The following is an 18,857-nucleotide window of genomic DNA, read 5'->3' on the forward strand; positions in this document are numbered from 1 at the left end:
AGAGGGAAGCAGGCTCTCTGCTGAGCAGAGAGCCCGATGCGGGACTCGATCCCAGAACTCTGAGATCATGACCTGAGCCGAAGGCAGCGGCTTAACCCACTGAGCCACCCAGGCGCCCCATAAATAATTTTTTTTTAAAGCTTATTTGGATCATCAACCTCTTATAGATTTAAGATACTCAAAATCTCAGAAATGGCATTTTATTAAGCCAGAACAGTACAGGATATTCCAAGATAGAATCTTCTATATTTGCTTTTTTCTGAATCCTCTAGTTCTCCCCAGCCCTTCTGGGAAGTTTTTTCCTAACTAATCAACTCCATAAGATCTTCTTAAATGTCAGCTTCTCTATGAAATCTTCCCTGTTCCAGCCAGAAAAACAACTAGTTTCCCGCTCAAATGCTCAGCAATCTTACATGTATATTATACCTTACTGTATTTCTGTTTTATACTTTCTAGTGATGGAATTAATACAATATGTACAAGATGGCCCATAAACTTTGAGAACTTTGAGATTCTTTAAGAAGAAATTTACATATATTTACAGCAAATGATCCTCAAAGAACAGAACTCAAAGTATTATTTATAATGAGAAATTTGGGGTGTTCTGGGGGCGGTCTCCTTTTTAAATTTTTTTTATTTAAAGATTTATTTATCTATTTATTTGACAGAGAGACAAGACAGCAAAAGCCAGGGGAGCCGCAGGCAGAGGGACAATGCAGGCTCCCCACTGAGCAAGGAGCCTGACATGGGCTAGATTCCAGGATTTGGATCATGACCTGAGCCAAAGGCATATGCTTATCCGACTGAGCCACCCAGGTGCCCCTACACTGAGAAAGACGAACAGATAAAGTCATGAAATCAGTACGTAATTCTGTTCAAAAATTCTGCCTGTATAAGAACAAAGACATACTTTCTAATATGTTATAGCTTAATATCATGCAAAGAAAGCCAAAAATTGACTATTACAATTTGATGTCCTATAATTTGTTCCTATAATTCAGAGATGAAAATCCAATTATGCTCCCGTATGGGCATGAAAATCACACTGGATACTAAGTCCACTGCAAATGAAGCAAGTTCAAGTTACCTGACAGCTATGCAAATCAAACCCAATAGTCTACTGGGTCTCTAATGAAGCAGAAACAGAAGTTGTCAAATAAGTAAAGAACAGGAATGGACTTTAGGGCAGAAAGTATTTGCTAGCAATTCTTGTCATCTTTCAGAGATAAATTTGTCAAAAAACAAGAACTGGCAAGAACATCCTTTCAAACCCTGGAAAGATCTATCTGCGAGCATGTGCTTTTTTTGTTGTTCTTTCTGATAATACTTAAGATTAGAAAAAGAAGATATACTCTATGCCAAGGCTGGTAAGAAGAAACAGTGATAATGTAAATAGTAAATAGTCTAACAACTACCTTTACAAAACGAGAACAAGTCATCGGCTTATTTCTTTTCAAAGAGATAAAATGTCTTCAAATACCCACACATGAGAGAACACTAAAAATTTTAACTTCATTTTATTTTTTAATTTCATTTTAGGTTATATTCTTTCACACTCTCACATAGTCACCAAATCCTGACAACTTTCCCTGAAAAAGTTTCCCTAACCCCCTCCCCGCCAGACTTCATTACCACATCCTATGATACCGTGATAGTTTTCCAGTTTTGACTCTGGTTATCTTCCTCTCTAGCTTTTTTTTACCCCCTTGAATTATTTGCATCCTTGCCTTACTCAAAACCCTCACCTGATGCAGACTAAAGTTAAGACATCACCATTTCATAATATGATAATATTAGTATATGGTCCCAAACTTTTTTTTACACAAACCCTCTGCTCTAAGCATAATAATCTCCTTTGTTTTCCAGGATACACCATGTTAATATGCATTTTCAGTCTTCCATTTCTTTTCCACTCTCCATAATATACTATGCTAATGCCTCTGTCCACCCACCCAACTGTGTACGGCATACAATATTTACTGAGCATTTATTGTGCTTCAAGAATTAATGCATCATCTCAAGTTCCACCACTTTTTCAAGCTCTTTCAATCTGCAAAGGAATTCTCCTTAATGATTCTCCTCCACTTGGCACGCAATAGAAGAAATGCCTTAGGAGAAATTTACCCCAGCGTGTTAGGTCATACTGATACAGCCTTGAGAAGTCAAATGAGTGCCAGAGAGTAAAGCTGGGGTTGAAGAATAATAAATAAGAGGTCATTCATTCATTCCATATCTGGTGACCAAATATCACGTGTCAAACACACTTCTGGTTGGGACAGGCAAGGATCCCATTCTCACAGAATGTGAGTGCACCCACACTAGAAAGAAGGAGGTAACCAACACTAAACACATGAACATACAATCACTTTAGACTGAAGCAAGTGCTTTGAAAATATAATACAAGTTTGAGATGACAGCAACTGATCATAAGGGACCTTTTTTAGAAAGGTGGACAGGAAGCGCCCCCCAGATTTAACTAATGAGAACTCAGCCATGTGATAAGTAAAAAATAAATAAATAAATAAACCAAAGGTCCTAGTTCAAAGACTGACATAATCACATTCTGAACATAAATATGTCTCATGAAACTCCCCTAAGAGACAACCCTCCTTGATATGAAAAAGTAGAGCACAAAATACTGTGCTCACTCAGGGCTAATCAAGATTGCTGCCTTTCCAAAAAAAACACTCTAAAAAGAACACTCCAGTTCAATGGCCTCTCCTTCCGCGAGTTCAGAGCTCTCTCAGCTATCCTGAGAACTCCAATAAGAGCCATCAACCTAAAAGAACACGTTAAGGGTACACAGGGACCCGTTCTACTTTCTGGCCGAGAAGACTGTACAGGTAGCAGATACTCAACTTCCTTATATAGACTCATGACTGAAATCACTTTCACCAAAAGGAGACACAGAAATATTCTTCAATCTGGGGTAAAGTACACCACTCAAGTCGGAGAACATCAGCACTGGACCCCAGAAAAACCACACATGGTGGGCAAAGAAATCCGTTTCAGGCAGGTTCGGACTCTTAATTGTCTCAAAGACTGCGTCCCTCAACTAACTGCCTCACCTGCAAATTAGTCTGCACGACTCCTGCCTCTGAAGATATGTGTAGCTCTCACGAGACAGCCATAGAGAACTTTAAAAGGCTTACGGAGTGGGAGTCTCAAGTCACTACTTTAAGTAAAAGGAGCGCAAGCCGGAGCCGCGCGAACACACCTTGACCAGCCACACTCCGGTGTTCTGTTTGGCGCCAGTCAGATCGAGTTCCCCACGTTCCGCCATGGATCTGTTGCGGGTGGAGGCGAGCGGACCGGAGCAGCTGCCCGGGAGCTAGGCGCCTGCGGTGCAAAGGACCGGAGAACAGTGTGTGCCTCTGCCAGAGGCGGAATAGGAAGAAACCGCGTCCACCCGCCAAGCTACAGGGAATTCCCGGAAAGAGAAACACGCCGCTGGGAGGCGGGAACTGCGCCTGCGCGCTGCCGCCGCTGGGACGGCACGCCGGGCGGGACAAACCTCCTTGTTCAGCACTTGCATGAGTGGGCGCGGTTATTGTAGGTGGTTGTGTCTAGTGATCAAGACATAGGGTAGGATGAAAACAAAATGTCCACAATACATTTAAAGACCAGGTCAGCATAAGTGAAGACGGGCAGCGTCAAAAGAGGAAAATAGGGTTCAAAGACACAAAAGCTGTCAGAATGTGTCCAACCCTGGCCAAGAGAGAAGCAACATTTTTGAGGACAGGGTGGGAATAATAAAGAGTAAGTGAATTTTAGCACACATGGGCGCCGGGATCAAACAGTGTAGCCCTGGCTGGGACGCCTGGGTGGCTCAGTTGGTTAAGCGGCTGCCTTCGGCTCAGGTCATGATCCCAGCGTCCTGGGATCGAGTCCCACATCTGGCTCCCTTGCTCAGCAGGGAGCCTGCTTCTTCCTGCCTCTGCCTGCTATTCTGTCTGCCTGTGCTCGCTCTCCGCCCCCCCTCTGATAAATAAATAAAATCTTAAAAAAAAAAAAAACAAAAAAACAGTGTAGCCCTGGCAATACTAAAAACATGCGGTTTGTAGACTGGGCGGGTGGGGGGGGGTGTCTCAGGTGACAAGCTATCCTGAGCACTTCCAATTAAACAAGCAGAGCACACTCTTTTCAGAGTCCATATAATTAGATCAAGGACAGTAGAGCTGTAAGACAAACCTGATTGTTAAATTCCCCCGGCTTAAACAGTTTCCTCTTTGTCTTCTTGCCTCTAGCATTAAACTCAATTTTCTCTTCGAAGTCCCTCTCAATATGATCCCTGCCGCTCAATCTACACATGGAACCATACGGAACTGTCAGACCGCCCTCAAACACATCGGGATCTTCGCCCTCAATTATTTCAGAGCCTCTGCACACTGGATGCCCTTTACTCATAGATGGATGCCATATTTCCCCCTTACTGTCGTTCTCACCCCTGTCCTCTGATTGGCAAATTCCTACTTGCGTTTCAAGACTTAGGAAATGTCACTTCCTAGGAAACCTTTTATTAAATTCCCCAGAGGAAGTTGGTTTTTCTTCACATCACAGTATGATACTTATCACCCTGCGCTACTGTATACATGTTTACATGCTGCCTTTGCTTTCTAGAACTCCTCCTAGGTGGAAACAGTGTTTTATTCATTTTGTATCCACAACAGCTAGCACAGTACTTGACACATTGTCAGATTTCAATGGGCTTTAGCTGAATGAACATTTGCTGAAAGAGAAACAAAGAGCAAAATGTAAGAATGGTATTGAATCAAACATCACTACCATGCCAGTAATCCAGGAAAATCCATGCCTGTGCAGCATAGAGCCAGAAAAAGTTGTCAGGTTTCTGTGATCAGCTGAGAAAACTAATAGGAAAGATGGGAGACCAGGCATGGATTGAAAAGGAGGGTTACATTCTTGGGTCACAGCTTACAAAAAGGCCTTAAAACATATAAAGCACCCTAGTAATGAACTTTAAAGGATTAAGGGTGCCTGGGAGGCTCAGTCGGTTAAGTGTTTGCCTTTGGCTCAGATCATGATCCCAGGGTTCTGGGATCCAGCCCTGCACTGGGTTTGCTGCTCTGCAGGGAGTCTCCTTCTCCCTCTGCCTCTCCCCCAACCCAGCTTGTGCTTTCTCTTGCGCATGCACGCTCTCTCTCTCGAATAAATTTTTAAAAAAGAAAAAAAGACCTTTGATCTTTGGTCATGGGAACACTTAAAATGAGTGTGGGTGTGTGTATACATGGAATGAGAGAGAACAAATGGGTAAAGAAGAAATGGCTAGAGAAGAAAAAGAAAAGGGCAAGTTTTACTTGTATAAATTATAAAACTCGGGCACCTGGGTGACTCAGTCAGTTAGTTAAATGTCTGCCTTTGACTGAGGTCTTGGGACTGACCCCACTCAGCTGGAAGTCAGCTTCTCCCTCTTCCACTACCCTTCCTTCTACTTGTGCTCTCCAAGTCTCTCTCTCAAATAAGTAAAATCTTCAAAAAAAAAAAAAAAGTAGTTCTTTTGAAGTATAGTGCAGTTCTCCTGGGTCCATACTTTGCACCTCATCCTTGGAATCTACTGGAACTTGAATCTAGTTATAGGTCTAGGAGCAAGGAGCAACGAGAGGTGGTGAACGGTGAGTCCTGAGAATTAGCATTGCAGGGAAAGACAACTGCCTTATGGGAAGCTATCACAATGTCTTCCTTAATCTTCTCAGAGGAGGTTAGGGGTTATAGGGGACAACATCACTGGAGGTGGGGAAGCTGCTTCTATGTGGGGGAGGGAAGGTCACTTCCACTGGCAAAGAAGATTCCTCAGAATCTAGGGCTTCAGCGTTCCCAGCTCCATCCTCATCCGGGTCTTCCCACATATCCCCATTCCAAACACACAGGATCCCATCCTTTCTGAATCAATGCCCTCATTTAAATATACCCTTTGCGTCTGGGAGTTCAACCTGTGTGGTTAATTCAGCCAGTCCCAGAATGAATATCTGTGTTTGATTTCTAGCTTTCTCAGCCCCGCAGCTACAGGAGATAAAGGTCATTATTTTCTTTATCTTTTATGGGTTTAGCTTTCTGGTCCTGAATGCAAGCTTGAGCTGGGAGTTCAAATCCCTGAGCTTCTCTTTTTCTTTCACCGCTCTGTTCCGCAACATTAGGAGCAACCAGCCAATTTCATTGGATTTGTTAGTTTCCCAAAAATGTTTGAGCGTACCACATAGAGAGTCATCCAGGTCCTTGCTTCTTATAAGTGGTCAGTTAGGCATAGTTGATGTCGGTATTCTGTGTATCTCTAGAGCCCAGTCACACAATGGGCTCTCAGTATTCTCTTACTACTCTATAGAGTCTTTAGCATCTTTAAATCCAATTAGAGAGCAATTCCAGGAGCACCTGGGTGGCTCAGTCAGTTAAGCATCTGCCTTTGGCTCAGGTCATGATCCCAGGCTCTAGGGATCAAGTCCCTCATTGGGCTCCCTGCTCACGTGGAGCCTGCTTCTCCCTCTCCCACCTCGCTTGTGTTCCTGTTCCGGTCTCGTTCTCTCTGTCAAATAACTAAATAAATAAAAGGGTAGAGCAAGGCAGTTATTAGCAAAAGAAAAAAAGAATTGTTCCTGGCCAGCTGCTTCCCTTAAGGAGAAGGGTAGGAGGCCTTATTAGGTGGATCACCTGATCTTTGTGAGAGGGCTCACGTGACAGATGACTCCATAGGTGCCAACCAAATAATCCCTGACTGAACAGTTAAAATTACATTTCTGAGGGGGATTGAAACTGTAATTAGGTTACATACTCAGTTCCAGTTTAAGAACATGGCCTGGCAAAGTGACTCCTTCTTGGGCTTGAGATTTAATTTAAATTAGAGAGAGAGACAAGGATAGAGACCTACTAGAAGAACTTGACTCCTGTGATTATGGAGACTGAAAGATAGTTCTAAGACCTGCAGTTGGTAAACTGGAGGCCAGGAGAGCCTATGGCACACTTCAGTCTGAGGCCCAACACCTGAGAGGCATGAGAACTAATGGTGTAAGTTCTAGTGTGAGTCTAAAGTTCCAGCTTGAAGTCCGGCAGAAAAAGGGAATTCTCTTCTCCTAAACTGGTTTTTTTTTTTTGTTTTTGTTTTGTTTTTTTAATTTAGGCTTTCAGTGGATTGGATTAGGCTCCACCTATAGGAGAAAACAGTCTATTTTTTAAAGTCTACTGATTCAAATGTTAATCAATTCATTAACACCTGACAGACACACTCAGAATAATGTTTGACCAAGTATCTAGGCAACCACAGACTCAGTCAAACAAATAAAACTGATCATTCAGACACACAGGGTTCAGTGCCCAAAAATAGAACTTCAAAGTTTTCTACTCTCCCAGATGATTGACTAAGTCATGTTCTTATTAAATCTTTTAAGGTAGAAATGCAAACCAAGGAGGGAGGGCTTAAGAACGAACTGCCGGCTACCTACTGAGCCAGCACGGTGCTCCTAAACCCCATCTCTAAATTCTCCCTGTGCTTCCCTTCACCTCCTCAGTTCTTTCACAGAATACCCATCTTGCCTGGGAGATTCCTTGTTTCCCCAGTTATGCACAATAAAAAAGAAATACCCCAGGGGCACCTGGGTGGCAGTGGGTTAAATCCTCTGCCTTCAGCTCAGGTCATGATCACAGCATCCTGGGATTGAGCCCGCATGAGGCTCTCTGCTCAGTGGGGAGCCTGCTTCCCCCTCTCTCTGTCTCTGCCTGCCTCTCTGCCTACTTGTGATCTCTATCTGTCAAATAAATAAATAAATAATATAAATAAAAAAAAAATACCCCCCAAAGAGTTTCCATATTGTTGAACATGAGCTTTGAAGTCAAACACATTTTCAAGTCATTGTTTTGTTGCCTAGTCGCCTGTTTATTTTATCATCTCTACACCTATTTTCCTGGCTTATAAAATGGGGTGATTATACCTACCTCATAGAGTTCTTATATGACTAGATGAGAAGACAAATCAAAAGGATTTAACACTATAACGTGGAGACTATTTGGTAACTGCACTAATATATTGGGTCAAATAATTGAAAGGAAGCACAAAAAGAATGTACTGTAGCGGTGGTATGCTAGTAAATGTTTCACAGCTGACTTCTCCTAACCTCCAGAAAAAGCCCTGGTTTGTTGTGTTTGCCTGATTTGTAGTGCAGAGTTGGATGAAATGCAGAGTAGCATGCCACTGTATAGTACTCACCATATGGATCTATAAGATGTAAATAAGCTCAAGGGCACAGATAATAGTACAATTGTTCAGAAATGATGAGTTTGGGGTTGTTAGCTTGGTGTTTAACGTATTCAGTTGTTTAGTGCTTTGGAAAAAGGTAGTGGCATCTGCAATCCTAGAGGGAGAAGGACCTGTGTGTCAGTGTCTGTGGAACAGAGAGGATGCCCATGGGCAGAGCTCAGCAGTTGAGTGGGGAGGCAGTTGGAGGGGGAATGGGGGGATAGGCAATGCAAGACCCTGGACGCCTTGTTTAAATCAAATATAAACTTGCAGAAAAGTTTGTTTGTTTAGATTTTATTTATTTATTTGAGAGAGAGAGAGCGGGGGAGGAGTAAAAGGGGAGGGAGAAAGAATCTCAAGCCCATTCCGTGCTGAGCGTGGAGCCCGACACGGGTCTAGATCTCACCACACTGAGATCATGACCTGAGCCAAAACCAAGAGTCGGGAACTCAACCAACTGACCCACCCAGGCATCCCAAACTTGCAGGAAAATTTTAAAGCTTGAATACAGAATAGTCAGATTGACATTTTTTAAGGTTTGTATTTTTAAAATAATCTCTATAGCCATCACAGGGTTCAAACTCACAACCTTGAGATCAAGAGTTGCACGTTTTCCTGACTAAGCCAGTCAAGACCCCTTAGATTTACATGTTTACAAAGATTCCTCTAACTCCTATGGAAAAAAGTGGATTGGAAGGGGCCAGAATGGAAACCAGGAGCCTAGTCAGACATCATTGCACTAATCCAAGTGAAGAGGAGAGTTGTTTGGATTAGGAAGGTTACGACAGAGATGAAGAGAAGTAGATGAATAGGACACATATTGATATATTCAAGAGGTAGAACTGATGGGCCTTTGTGATCCCTTGCTGTGTAGCAGGATAGACCATGTGACCAGTGATAACTCAGTACCAGGACACAAAGTACACAAGTGAGCACGCACAGAACATTGTTCCTTCTGGGAGTTCAGACAAGACTCTGGGTGTATTTTGTCCGACAGATAACATCATTCAGTTGAATTGCTTGTGTTAAGTGCCTCATGTATGATGTAACATATGGGGGCTGTGGCCTACAAGAAACCCTCATTCTCAGTAAGTCAATTTAATTGTCTGTTAGGGATCACTCTGGCACTCAAGTGCTAAATAAAGCATGAGAAAATTTAATTTGTCATTGCTCCAATGAAATCCAATTTGTCTTCATATAGGTTTACCAAGACTTTGGTATCATACTTTATATATTAAATAAAGTTGTGGTTAAGATACAGTGCTGAAATACTTGGTCAGAGTACTCAGACAAAAATCGCAAATAAGAGTAAGTCCTAAAACACCATATTAAACAGATGGACCCTCACTGGTGTTCAGATTTCAAAGCGAGAGAAGCCACATGTGCTGAATATCAATGAGGAATTATGTCCACATTCCTGCTAAGAGCGAAACGTAGGGGCTTCCATATTGATGCATCAGACTTCCTACCCTCAACACATAAACATTACGGGTAGGGTTTTCACAGGCAGGGTTTGGTGACAATTTTATCTAAAGAAAGTACATGGCTCCCTCATCAATGGGTGGAGTGGAGACAATTCAGCTTAAGGCTCCTTTCTGTGAGGAGAGCTCTAGCTTCTTTGCCAGCATAATTTTTAGTTCTCCCCCATGTAAAAAGCTGAGTTGACTTTGTTCCATGAAGTAGCTGGGGGCCAAGGATTCTTCCATCTTACTATTTCACTATTTCTGGGGTGTTGACCTTTTCTACACATGGTGGACCACAATGTCTGCCTGTTCTAACCAACAGGAAAAGGGAAAGGGGGAAAAAGATTATATATCATTTCAACCAGAGCTTAAAAATATTTTTTCTCATAGCTACATTATTCACAATAGCCAATCCATGGGAGGAAGACAGAATAAACAGAATAAACAAATACACAAATACACACACACACACACACACACACCCCACAATGGAATCTTAGACAGCTTTAAAAAAGGAAGGAAATTCTGTCATATACTACAACATGGATGAACCTTGAGGACATTATGGCAAGGAAGATAAGCCAGTCACAAAAGGGCAAATATGTGCAATTCCTTTATATGAAGTATTTGATGTCATAAAACATGGTAGAAAAAAGGTAAAATGGTGGTTGCTAGGAGTGAAAGGAGGAGGGAATGATGAGTTACTATTTAATGAGTAGAGAGTATCTATTTTGCAAGGTGAAAGAATTCTGGAGCTGGATAATGATAGCTGACAATAATGTGAATGAACTTAATGTCACTGAATTGTGCACTTGAAAATGGTTAAGATGGTAAGTTTTGTGTCATAGGTATTCTACTGCAATTTTTTAAAAGATTTTCTTTATTGGGGTGCCTGGGTGGCTCAGTGGGTTAAAGATTTTATTTATTTATTTGTCAGAGACAGAGAGAGGAAGAGCGCAAGCAGGGGGAGCAGGAAAGGGAGAAGCAGACTCCCTGCTGAGCAAGAAGCCCAGTGAGGGGCTCCATCCCAGGACCCTGGCTGAGATCATGGCCTCAGCTAAAGACAGATGCCTAACCGACTGACCCATCCAGGCATCCCTTTACTGCAGGGTATTTTTGTTTGTTTGTTTTGTTTTTGCCTTTTAAGATTTTATTTATTGGGAGCCTGGGTGGTTCAGTTGGTTAAACATCAGCTTTTGGTTCAGGTCATGATCCCAGGGTCTTGGAAACGTACATGGGGTTCCCTGCTCAGCAGGAAGCCTGCTTCTCCCTCTCCCACTCCCCCTGCTTGTGTTCCGTCTCTCACTGTCTCTCTCTATCTGCCAAATAAATAAATAAATAAATAATCTTAATTAATTAATTAATTTGGCAGAGAGAGAGAGAGAGAGAACAAGCTCAAACAGGGGGTGTAGCAGGCAGAGAGAGAAGCAGGCTCCCCGCTCATCAGAAAGCCCTGCTCAACAGAGAGCGTGCTTCTCCCTCTCCCTCTGCCTGTGTCCCTCCCTGCTTGTGCTCAATCTCTCTCTATTTCTGAGTACCTCAGGGAGAGCAGCTTGTAATCCACCTGCAATTCTCTGATACCCAGGCTATCTCTTCTTCGTCCCTCAAGCCCAAAGCCATAGTTCTTTTTTATTTTCCCTACAACATCCATTGATCACCCATCAGGAAGAGCCTGCATGGCCCATTAAAACTGGAGCCCCCAGATTTGCAACTGACTGATTGCCTAATTGTTTTTACTCCTAGAGATAACGGATTTCTACAGCGTTTGCCTGTCAAGTATCCAGAGAGAAAGGTGCCATCTTTCTTCCATGATTGTTAAACTAAGAGAATTAAGTGCCAAGTAAACCTGTTCAGTGCGCACACAGTTTCAGCTCTGTGTGGGGATAAATAAGACTGGGTCTTTGCTCTGTAACTAGCTGACCCATGTGGACACATCTCTATAATTCCTCGGGACTAGTAAATAAGCTAGACTTCAGAGGACAGAACTGATCAAGATGGAATGACTTCTGAGAGGAGACAATGGTTGGTGATATTTCTGCTCCATTGTTACCTGTTTTTCTGGCTTCAAGGCTCAGATTTAACTGTGGCTGGGGAGAAAACCCTTAGCAGTTACTTTTCATTGTATATGCTTTTATTCCTATATACCCCCTCATTACTAAGATAATCAGAATTTTTCATATTGCCTGAATCTAAAAAGTATTATGTAAATCACACTTTAAAATCGATTTTATTTTATTGATTCTTCTACAATTCTTCCCAGCTTTCAGAAACCTTGAGCAACGAATGCCTTGTGGTGAAAGGGATGTTAATTGCTTTCCCTGGGGTCAAGCAGCCTCTTTGTAAATCATGAATCCAATAGCTGTTAAGAACCCAGAGGAAGAATTGACTGTTAGTATTACAAGAGTTATAATTGGGCATTTCTTATTTAATTCTAATGTGAATTTGTTTTTGATAGATTTTTCTCTTCTTCTGACATCTTATAAATGAAGCAATTACTGCAAATCTTTTGACTCGGCGTCTTCATTATGTTGGTTCACTCTATGAGGCTTTATTCCAAGAATCTCTTCCCTCAATGACTAAAGCCCCTCTCTCTCTTTTCAGCATAAAGTGTGGGTCAAGGAGGATTTACAAAGTGCGCTTAACAGTGCTGATTTTCTATATGAGTTGTGGTGGTGGGATTGGCAGGTGGTGGGAAGAGGAATGCTAGGATAAAAATTCCTCTCCATATCCAGACAGATGTAACAAATATCTCTTGTGCAAGGAGGCAGACTGAAGCCAATATGTTTCACCTGCTATAGTACTATTTGAATCTTGATGAACTTTCTATGTGATATTTAAATTCCACCAGGCAAGAAAAATTAAAACTGTAATACATACATTGAGAAAATACCTGAACAAGGGTGTGAGTTACTGCCTATCTTCTTAGACATCTCCCACTGGTGCCATTGGCTGTAACTCTGGGGTGGTTTTAGAATCTTTCTTTCCTTCTTTATCTCTTTTTCTTTCTCATATTCCAATTCTTTGATACTGTTTCCTTCAAAATCTTCAAAATGCTAAGCCCAGTACCCCTCTCCTCCACGTAGGACACAGGCTACACTTACTGACTCACTTCAAACAAATAGAATGTGGTTATATGATTACCATGGCTAGTACATAACAAGAATAGCTTTCCACCTGTTTCTCCCTCCCTCCCTCTCCCTCCCCCTCCTCCTCTCTCTCTCTCTCTCTCTCTCTCTCTCTCTCACACACACACACACACACACACACACACACACACACACACATTATTTTGTTCAGGCTATTCAATAGGGAAATCACCCTAAATCTGAGATCAGAGTGTCTCAGCAGGATGGTTTTTATCCTAGACTTTTATAGGGAGGGATAATGAGTTACAGATTTAGAGTTTGGGTTTCTTGCCAGCAGAAGAAGTCTCAGTCAGTTATCTGAAGAGGAAAAGTTTTTCTATGGTGAGCTGGTAAACAGGGGGACAAAGCCGTTCTAATTTAAGGGAATCAAACATGAGACAGAGAATGGGTTGTGTTGTGTTGGAGGGTCTGCCTTGTCAGCAAGCTCAGGAAACAGGGGGAAGGTCTATGTTTGTGCTTGTCAGCTCACTTATTCTGGGCAGAGCTAAGCACCATGCCCATTCCGCAGCAGGCCGGTGGCAATGTCCTTGGGCAGAGATGTTCGTGTATCAAGAGGCATAGGTGAGCAGTACCAAGCAGTCAGCTATTGAGGGAGCCCCATTGGAAACAGTGCCTCCTGCCTCAGTCAAGCACTGAGATGGTTTCAGCCTTCTGGTCTTTGAATCCTCCAGCTGAGGTCCCAGACACCATAAAGCAGAGGCAGGAGGCCATAGATAACTAATCCAGGCTCCTCTTCTCAACGTGCAGGCATATTAGTGTCTGCAAAAACACCCTTCAGCTCCATGCTCCTTCAAAATCTCTTCTCAACCCTCAAAAGGTGAATGGGATAGCATCTGGGAAAAGAAGCTTGCCTCCTTCGGGCACCTGGGTGGCTCAGTGGGGTGGGCCTCTGCCTTCGGCTCAGGTCATGGTCTCAGGTCCTGGGATCGAGCCCTGCATTGGGCTCTCTACTGGGCAGGGAGCCTGCTTCTCCCTCTCTCTCTGCTTACCTCTCTGCCTCCTTGTGGTCTCTCTGTCTGTCAAATCAATAAATAAAACTAAAAAAAAAAAAAAAAAGAAGAAGAAGCTTGCCTTCTTGAGTCCTATGCACCTTGAGAAACAAAATCAGCCATAATTTTGTCATATACGTAAAAAATGACATCTTCATGAATGGAGGCAGATGAAAAGTTCTCCTTTTAACCATGCCCTTAGCAACTAGATAAGTCCATTTACTTAATATCCAGTCCCTCCAAATACTCATTTGTAATGCAACCGGGTCAATTATTTTTTTATAAAGATTTTTATTTATTTATCAGAGAGAAAGAGGGGGAGAGAGCGAGCACAGGCAGACAGAATGGCAGGCAGAGGCAGAGGGAAAAGCAGGCTCCCTGCTGAGCAAGGAGCCCGATGTGGGACTCGATCCCAGGACGCTGGGATCATGACCTGAGCCGAAGGCAGCTGCTTAACCAACTAAGCCACCCAGGCATCCCCAACGGGGTCAATTATAACACAATCCAGTTTTTGCATTGCCAGTCTAAGGAATAAAACAAAACAGCTGCTACTGCAGGAAAATTCAGTGGTGTATGTTTTAAAACGGACATACCAATGGGAAGTTTGAAATTGAGGGTTTAGAATCTTGCTATTCAAAGTGTTCTCCAAAGAGCAATATCACATCAGTTCAGAGTTTTGTTAGAAATGCGGAACTTGGGGACGGACGCCTGGCTCGTTCAGTTGGTAGAGCAGTTTCAAGCCCCATGTTGCGGAATCACTTAGATATAAGATCTTAAAAAAAAAATGTAGAATTTAGATCCCTACCCTAGACCTACTGAATCAGAGTTTGCACTTGAACAACATCTCCAGGTGATTCATATGCACATGAAACTTTGAGAATGGGGGTGATTAATTCATACCTTCAGTTATTCAATAAAGAGTTCTTGAATATTCATTGCACTGGGAACAGAGCAGTGAACAAGGCAGATCAGACACTTTAAATTCCCTTCCAGCTCTCAAGTTTTGTATTTTTTATACATAATTCCTTGACAGGTAGAATTATTGTTCTCTGGCTTTTTGCTGCCATTACACGATAGTAGTTACAGATTCATTCAACTTTTGATTGGAAGGCAGGTGCCAGAGGAAGGGGGGGCGCAGAATTGCCTTAAGATCAGAACTTCACTTACCTAAAATGGGAGAAGTATGTGCACATACATTAAAACATCCACTCACACTGCTCACACTGACAGCTCGGTACAAATTGCCTGCATAAAGATTCCAGGGTTCTCTGACTTGACTTTCAAAATTGCTCCACAACACCCTGGGAAATTGCACAGTATTTTGGAAACAGCAAGATTCTGACAGCCTGTCAAACACCCACTATTGCGTCTTCCAATGTTGCATCTCTAACAATAACCCACAGGGCGTGCTAGAAAAAGTGGCAGAGGTTCATCTAAAATGATATTTGCCACCAGCCATGGAGCTGGAAAGATTTTTATCTCTTCAATTCCATTAATAAGGGGGCGCCTGGTTATCTCAGTCGGTTAAGTGTCTGCCTTCAGCTCAGGTCCTGATCCCAGCATCCTGGGATCAAGCCCCACCTTGCATGGGACTTCCTGCTCTCCCTGCTCAGTAGGGAGTCTGCTTCTCCCTTCCTCTTTGCCCCTCCCCCCCATGCATGATCTCTCTCTTGCTCACTCTCTCAAATAAATAAATTAATAAATAAATGTTTTTAAAAGTTTTCATTAATAGGAACTTAGGCAGGACAAAGGAAAATAAAATAACATACCAAAGGAAAAGAAAGATGAAAGAGAGAAGTACTGTATACCATGGGGACTAACCTCCTGTTCCTTTCAGTGGTCCCAGGTGACTCAGGCTGCCTGCCTTTGGTCTAGCTCCTTCCTTTAGCAGCCAGTAAAGAAAGAGCTACAGCTATTATTTTTAAATGTCATTTCGTTTCCCTCAGAGGTCAGATTTCCAAAGCAACTCTTTTTAAAGGTTGAAGGAAAAAATTGATTTGTGAGACAAGATACCTTGTCAACTTTATAAAATTGCTCTTTTTTGGACCCTCGCAAATAGTATTCCTCCTATTACGCATATTAGAAACAGGGTACTACGCTGCTGTAACAGCTTTCGTCCTGTAAATTTCCATAAATGTGATTAAATAATGTAGCTCCCCTGATTTGTTGGTGGAGAAATTGTGTCAGACAAATTATGCCACAGTGTATAGTACTTTTTAAGTCTTAATGAGGGTCTGATACATAGAAATATCAAGAACACATTGATAAATATTTATTAAATAAATACATGAAATTGAGTTCGGAAAGACAACAGAGAATGTAATTGAGACCCCATCTGTCAAAGACTCAGCAGTTGGTTATAGGACCAGACACCACCTGCTACCTCAGCAAGGCTATTTTCATGAAAAGAGATAACATTGATTTATATCCTTTAGCTTCAGTTTGACGGTAGGGCTGCTCAATATGATGGTCTTTGGGGGAAGTAAGACTGTTAACGGCAATGCCGGGTGAGGCAAGCGTATAATGGCCAAGTGGCTATGTCACTGGAAAAATCCTCCCAAACCAAACATTCACATAATGAGCTTGGTTTGTGAGTTTAGAATTTTAATGAAGAGAAGGCAGTGTTTGAAGCCCTAAAGAGTGTGTGTGTGTGTGTGTGTGTGTGTGTGTGTCTGTATAAGCAACGGCTTCTGGAGCGTACTTTACAAAAGTACATGCTTCAAAGGAGCTAACCGAATGTTTTATGTTCACTACATGCTCATTAGTAACGGCTCTCATTTCTCCCATTTACTTTTCTTACTGATCTTAAGGATGCAATTAAAATCCCAGTGACTCGTGGTTTCTGTTAGAGAAATAAACAGCACCTGACCCCATGTGATCTGCAGCGTGAATAGAGATCAGGATTTCATCTTCCAGCAACTCATGGTTGCTAAGGAGACTATTGGCATCTCTATGTCCTAGGTGCCATATTGCTTGGAAAGAATTACAGCAGTTTCCCCTGTTACTTTCCCGGAGGGGGAAAAAACCCTGAAAACTCGTTATGGGAGCCAACATTTTAAGATTCTGCTGGTCTCTTTAATGTTTTGAGTGCCTTTGGCCTTGGAGTGTAACCTGTGAACGTGTTGGCATCTAAATGAATATATGCTCAGAAATGACAGGGCAGCTTTGTTACAGAAAATAGCACAAGTGGGGCACCCGGGTGGATCAATGCAATAAGGTCCCTATCTTGCTTTTGGCTCAGGTCATGATCTTGGGGTCATGAGATCTGGCTGCATAGGGCTCTGTGCTCAGCATTGAGTCTGCTGGTCCCTCTTCCTCCCCTGCTGACCCCCCTTCTCTCAAATAAATAAATAAAATCTTAAAAAAAAAAAAAAGAAAGAAAGAAAGAAAAAGGAAATAGCATGAGTAGTTAGGCTGTGGGTACCAAATTCTCTGATCTTGTATGGGACAAAGGCTTGTTTTGTAGTTTCTCTTTCTTTCTTCCTTTCTTTTCCTGAGCTACTCACCCTGCTAAAGGTCAGAGTCAGGAAACCACACTTATATTCCAGCCTTGTTTCTAACATAGAGCCCAGGCAAGTATACTCTTTGACCCTCAGTTCATTATCCTGAAAGCAGGAAAATAGTGATACCTCACCATGTTGTTCATGAGGACTAGAGGAGATAATGGGAACATGTGGTCAAAAGCTGCTTGTAGGGTGCCTGGGTGGCTCAGCTGGTTAAGTGTCTGCCTTCAGCTCAGGTCATGATCCCAGAGTGGGGTGATGGAGTCCTGTGTCAGGCTTCTTGCTCAGCGGGGAGCCTGCTTTTCCCTCTGCCTGCTGCTCCCCCTAATTATGCACCCCCACCCCCCCACCTCTCTCTCTGGCAAGTAAATTTTTAAAAGCTTAAAAAAAAAAAAAAGCTACTTGTAAATTGCAAAGCAGTTCTAAGTTAATGTTCCACAGGAAGGCCCCCCCCACCCCACCCCCCCACCCCCCCGCCAGCTTGAGGAGTTTCCCTGCCATCTTGTCTATTGAGGAATCTTGAGGAAGATGTGTAGAGCAACAACAACCTCAGCCAGTTCTGTGGTGAGCTCTGAGGCTAGAATTGCCCCTCAGGATTGTCCCAAATAGGGCTGCTATGGTCAGTCCTTCTTTCCCCTCTGTTATGGGCTGAATATTGTGTCTTCCCCAAATTCGTATGTTGAAGCCAAACTGCCAGCCTATGGGGTTTGGAGTTGAGGCCTTTGGCAGGTAACCAGGATTAGATGTCATCATGAGGGTGGACCCCACGATGGGATTAGTGTGTCCTTGTAACAGGGAGACAAGACCACAGCTCTCTCTTTCCTACCCCTGTAAGGATATGACGAGAAGTCAGTTGTGCACAACTCAAGATCAGAGCTCTCCCTGAGAACCTGACCGTGGTGGCCCACTGATTTTGGACTTCCAACTTCCAGAAGTGTGAGAAAATAAGCCTCTCAGTCTATGGCCTTTGTCATAACGGTCCAGGATAAGATCCCCTTCATCAGTCATTTATTGGATCTGGGCTCCCCAAGAAGGACATGCCATTTCTCTATGCAGCTCCGGTAGTTCTGGAAGAATTGATGAGCTGAGGGCTATCTCTGGTAGCACATCTTGGTGAAATCACAATCATTGTTATGACCCTTCACTCTTCCTAAATGAGAAACCTCACTCTGTCCAGCTATGCCATGTCAGGTGAAAAAACAAGCTCATTACTGACATGTTTCATTTGTTCACCTCTTCTTGGCACCGTTCCTCACCCTTTTGCACAAATCTCTGTACACAGTGGTTCTTAATCACCTTTTCATCTGCAGTACATCCAGGGATACAACACGTCTATTGGTGATGGTGGCTTTCTGCACCTGTGATTTTCCACAGGTGGGAATGCTGGGATGATGGGCTCATTCTTCCTTTCAAGGCAACATATTAGGATCTTTTTTTTTTTTTTTTTTTGGTGGGCAACAAAGCAAGGTGATAATAAAGCAAAGTTTATTGAGCGATAGTACAAAGCTCCTGAAGAG

General features: G+C 42.7%; 1 protein-coding gene across 1 annotated transcript in view; it reads right to left on the bottom strand.

Moving 5' to 3' along the window:
- Positions 1–3,472, bottom strand: part of GTF2F2 (general transcription factor IIF subunit 2) — a 154,692-nt gene extending 151,220 nt beyond the window's left edge. Inside the window, exon 1 of the mRNA XM_082700653.1 lies at positions 3,218–3,472. Within this exon, the coding sequence (XP_082556779.1) occupies positions 3,218–3,283 (66 nt within the window). The 5' untranslated portion in view covers positions 3,284–3,472. The remainder of the gene's footprint in view (positions 1–3,217) is intronic.
- Between the last annotated feature and the right edge of the window lie 15,385 nt (positions 3,473–18,857).

This window comes from Mustela nivalis (genome assembly GCF_964662115.1).
Source record: "Mustela nivalis genome assembly, chromosome: 15".
Lineage (NCBI taxonomy): Eukaryota > Metazoa > Chordata > Mammalia > Carnivora > Mustelidae > Mustela > Mustela nivalis.